Source organism: Cynara cardunculus (assembly GCF_001531365.2).
Source record: "Cynara cardunculus var. scolymus isolate 2C chromosome LG 1, CcrdV1, whole genome shotgun sequence".
Classification (NCBI taxonomy): domain Eukaryota; kingdom Viridiplantae; phylum Streptophyta; class Magnoliopsida; order Asterales; family Asteraceae; genus Cynara; species Cynara cardunculus.
In genome coordinates, this window is record NC_037528.1 from 17,738,479 (window position 1) to 17,742,759 (window position 4,281).

Sequence of the window (4,281 nt, forward strand, 5' to 3'; positions counted from 1 at the left end):
CATAGTAAATCCCTAATAATTTTTTGGAGATATTCTCTCGGTGGATTAATATTCCACAAACTCGGTGTCCTAGCTCAAATAGCTAGAGAAAACCAAGTTTTACCAAGATCTTTCATCACAAATTCCGATTTCAAGTAGCTTGTGGTTTCTTTCATTTGATCAAGAGTGTTTATTATGTTCATAACATCGGCAAACAAAACCATGATTGAAAATTTAGAACTCGTTTTCTTTGTAAATATGCAAGGGCACAATTCATTCTTCTTATATCCATTTTCAATCAAGTATTCACTTAGATTGCTTTAATTTGTAGAGTGAGCATTTTAGTTTTATCACAAAAACACTTGGTGGTTTAGAGTTACTTGATTTGGGTAATATAAGACCATTAGATACTTTCACGTATATCTCCGAATCTCAATCTCCATAGAGATACATAGTAACTACATATATAAGATCCTACTTGGCTAATTAAATAGCAGAATGTTATTACTTTTATGATGGGAGAGTAATAAAGTACGTAAATTCTCTATAATCAATATTAACTTAATTCGTTAATTTAAGTTGGAGTTCACTTTTTTCACATTTTTAGTAAGTTTTGTGTTTTTAGCATTTATTAGTCAATAATTCAATTTAACGACGGGAGTGGAGTATTGCACGTGCTACACGCGGCCTGGTTCGCCGCTCTTCCTTCTCCATAAATAATCCCCACCGCTTTCCCTTTTCTTCTCACCCCTTCACTCCATCTCTACTCAAAACCTCCCTCTCCACCTCAATCATGGACGTTCGTCGGCGTCCGCTTAAGAAACTCCTCCACCGCTCCTCTAAACCATATAAATCCGGCCAACTCCTCAAACACCAAGACCAACAAAAACCCTCCGACGCCTTCCCACTCCCACTTCACGTCACCAATGCCCTTTTCTTCGCCATGTTCTTCTCCGTCATGTACTTCCTCCTCCACCGTTGGCGTGACAAGATCCGAAACTCCACCCCTCTCCATGTCGTCACCTTCTCGGAGATGACTGCTCTAATCTCCCTCCTCGCCTCCGTCATCTACCTCCTCGGCTTCTTCGGCATTGATTTCGTCCAATCCATTCTCCGCCCTTCTCCGGCGTCATGGGTAATCGAAGATGATAACGCAGAAGAAGATACCCCGGTGAAACCATGTGGACAGGCGTTGATTCCCCACATTTTGCCCACCAACCTCACGTCGGAAATGGAGGTGGAGAAGAAGAAACCACCTCCCACCATCGACTACAACCCGGAGGAGAACGAGGAGATCGTGAAGCAGGTGGTGGCGGGTACCATTCCTTCCTATGCTCTCGAAACAAAGCTGGGGGATTGCAGGCGTGCAGCATCGGTTCGGCGGGAGGCTCTTGAAAGGATCACCGGAAAATCCTTAACCGGGATGCCACTTGAGGGTTTTGATTACGAGTCCATTTTAGGGCAGTGCTGTGAGATGCCGGTGGGTTATATTCAGATTCCGGTGGGGATTGCAGGACCACTGTTATTGAATGGGGCTGAGTTTTGTGTACCAATGGCGACGACGGAGGGGTGTTTGGTGGCTAGTACCAATAGAGGTTGTAAGGCAATCTACATGTCGGGTGGTGCCACGTGTATGCTGCTGAAAGACGGGATGACGAGGGCGCCGGTGGTGAGATTCGGTAGCGCGAAGAGGGCGGCGGAGTTGAAGCTTTTCTTGGAAGATCCGGAGAACTTCGATACTCTTGCTGTCGTCTTTAACAAGTCGGTATTCTCTCTCCCCTTTCCAATTACTTCAACGTTTTATGAATGGTTTGCATTCTAAGAGAAGAAACATATCATTGTCTCACCTTAAAAAAACCATTTCATCATCACACCTTAATTAAAATCGTTACAACCACATAAGTGTTTAATTATATAATATATAGTATGTATGCACGATTTATATTTCCATGATGACCATAAAACTGTATGATATAGTTAAAACAGATGGATAGTTTCTATCCTTTCTTTTACATCCATATATATAGATCCTTTTTGTTAAAAAAAATACAATTAATCTAAAATTTTAAAGTAGGGTATGGTCAAATTATTTTAAATTTAGACTTCAATTAAAAATTTAGATACAGATATTGGACGTCAAAAGAGATGATAAAAAGGGAGTACATTAATTTATTCGAAAGAATGAAAAGTTCAATTTTGTAAAGCAAGAGTAGGAGTCGGTCACTAGGATATGAGAGCATGTAGACGGGACTGCGGCGTTTTCTTGACTTTTGGAAGTCAACTTTTTTTATTTGTAGTATTTCATCGAAGGATAAAATTTGGTGTTAGGAGCAGAGTTAAAATGACAAGCGTTAAAAGAGATTTGGACAATTGAACATCTTTAATTTCAAAGTGACCCGTAAATCATGTTTGATACGGAAATTTGATCTGATACATTTCGGTACATCTCATCCTAATGTGTTTTTAAGGATATAAATTTATTCATACGCTTCTCACTTTAACTTACACTCTCGTCATAATCCAAACCTTAATCTAACAAGGGTTCATCATATTATATATTGTTTTATTAATACATACTCCACTTAAAATTAAATCTTTCTTTAATATAAGTATTATAGAGCCTTATTTGGAAAGAAAAAAAATTGATAACTGACAATCTCAATCGTTTTCACACGAAACTCGCTTTCAAATACATCAATGTAAAAGATATTTTTTTGACTCGCTTCGTGATTGAGACTAGCGAAGGTTTGAGATTAAACCCAAAGGTTGTCTTGTATTTGGTCAAATTCATCTCACTCCCACAAAAGCTATGTATTATGTATACACCCTTATTAGTAATATTAGTTTATTAAATTCATAAGATATATCAGATCCAGTTTGGAGATTATGGTATTGTTTGATTATGTAGTGTAATATGCATATATGATAAAATAAAGAAAATAAAGATTAAATTTTTTTTCTTGAATTAATACATGCAGATCAAGCAGATTTGGGAAATTACAAAGCATCAAATGTGCTATTGCTGGGAAGAACACATACATTAGGTTTTGTTGCAGTACTGGTGATGCCATGGGGATGAACATGGTCTCAAAGGGTGTCCAAAATGTTCTTGATTACCTTCAGACCGATTTCCCTGATATGGACGTCATGGGCATTTCCGGTATTAGTTTCATTTTTCATGAATCCCTTAGATCTATGTGTGTGTGTGTATATATATATATATAATTATGTGTATATGTGTATAGGAAACTATTGCTCGGACAAGAAACCGGCAGCGGTGAACTGGATAGAAGGGCGTGGGAAGTCAGTGGTATGCGAGGCGGTGATCAAGGAAGAGGTGGTGAGAAAGGTCCTGAAAACCAACGTAGCCGCCTTAGTTGAGTTGAACATGCTCAAGAATCTCACCGGATCCGCCATGGCTGGTGCACTTGGTGGCTTCAATGCACATGCTAGCAATATAGTTGCCGCTGTATATATAGCCACCGGTCAAGACCCAGCTCAAAATGTCGAGAGTTCTCACTGCATCACCATGATGGAAGCCATTAATGACGGCAAAGACCTTCATATCTCCGTCACTATGCCTTCCGTTGAGGTATATATAATATATATCAATCTCTCTCTCTCTCTCTCTCTCTATATATATATATACATATATATATATATATATATATTCTCTTTAATTTATAAAATTAAATGGGTTTTATATAAATATTTCAGGTTGGAACAGTTGGAGGGGGTACACAGTTGGCATCACAGGCAGCATGCTTGAACCTATTGGGTGTGAAAGGTGCAAGCAAAGAAGAACCAGGGTCGAACTCAAGGGTGTTAGCCACCATAGTAGCTGGCTCGGTTCTTGCTGGGGAGTTATCTTTGATGTCAGCAATTGCAGCTGGTCAGCTGGTCAAGAGCCACATGAAATACAACAGATCAACCAGAGATATGACCAAATTAGCTCCTTAATTAATTAGTCCCTGCATGCTGCGCGCATGCTTTCATCTATTCATGGTTTACGTTGTATAATTTGCAAGAATTTATAATAAAAGTTGTACTTATAAATTGAACACTCACAGTCGATGGAGATATATTATAATGCGTATTGTATTTCGGTTTTTCTTAGAGACGCCATGTGAGCTATATAGGTCTCATTATAAGTGTATAAAGGTGGCACAATGGCCGCGGGGATGGTGGCGGTGGCGGTGGCGGTGGCGGTGGTTGGTGGTCGTGGTGGGAGGAGAAAGAGATATGCAGCATATATGGTGTTGGTTTTCTATGTTCTTCATTTGTGGTTTACTTTTCTATTTA

General features: G+C 39.2%; 1 protein-coding gene across 1 annotated transcript; it reads left to right on the forward strand.

Annotated features, from left to right (window-relative positions):
• The first annotated feature begins 772 nt into the window (after positions 1–772).
• LOC112510721 (3-hydroxy-3-methylglutaryl-coenzyme A reductase 3-like) lies at positions 773–4,048 on the forward strand. The gene is made up of 4 exons (XM_025116051.1): positions 773–1,740; positions 2,958–3,139; positions 3,225–3,571; positions 3,697–4,048. The coding sequence occupies exons 1-4, from the start codon at positions 773–775 to the stop codon at positions 3,937–3,939; spliced, it is 1,740 nt and encodes a 579-aa protein (XP_024971819.1). The 3' UTR covers positions 3,940–4,048.
• The last annotated feature ends 233 nt before the right edge of the window (positions 4,049–4,281 follow it).

Bases quoted from the DNA above. Each gene is read 5' to 3' on its own strand.
- LOC112510721 (XM_025116051.1), top strand. From the start codon at position 773: ATGGACGTTCGTCGGCGTCCGCTTAAGAAACTCCTCCACCGCTCCTCT. The intron at 1,741-2,957 runs GTCGGTATTCTC...TAATACATGCAG, and splicing joins CTTGCTGTCGTCTTTAACAA to ATCAAGCAGATTTGGGAAAT. The intron at 3,140-3,224 runs GTATTAGTTTCA...ATATGTGTATAG, and splicing joins GGACGTCATGGGCATTTCCG to GAAACTATTGCTCGGACAAG.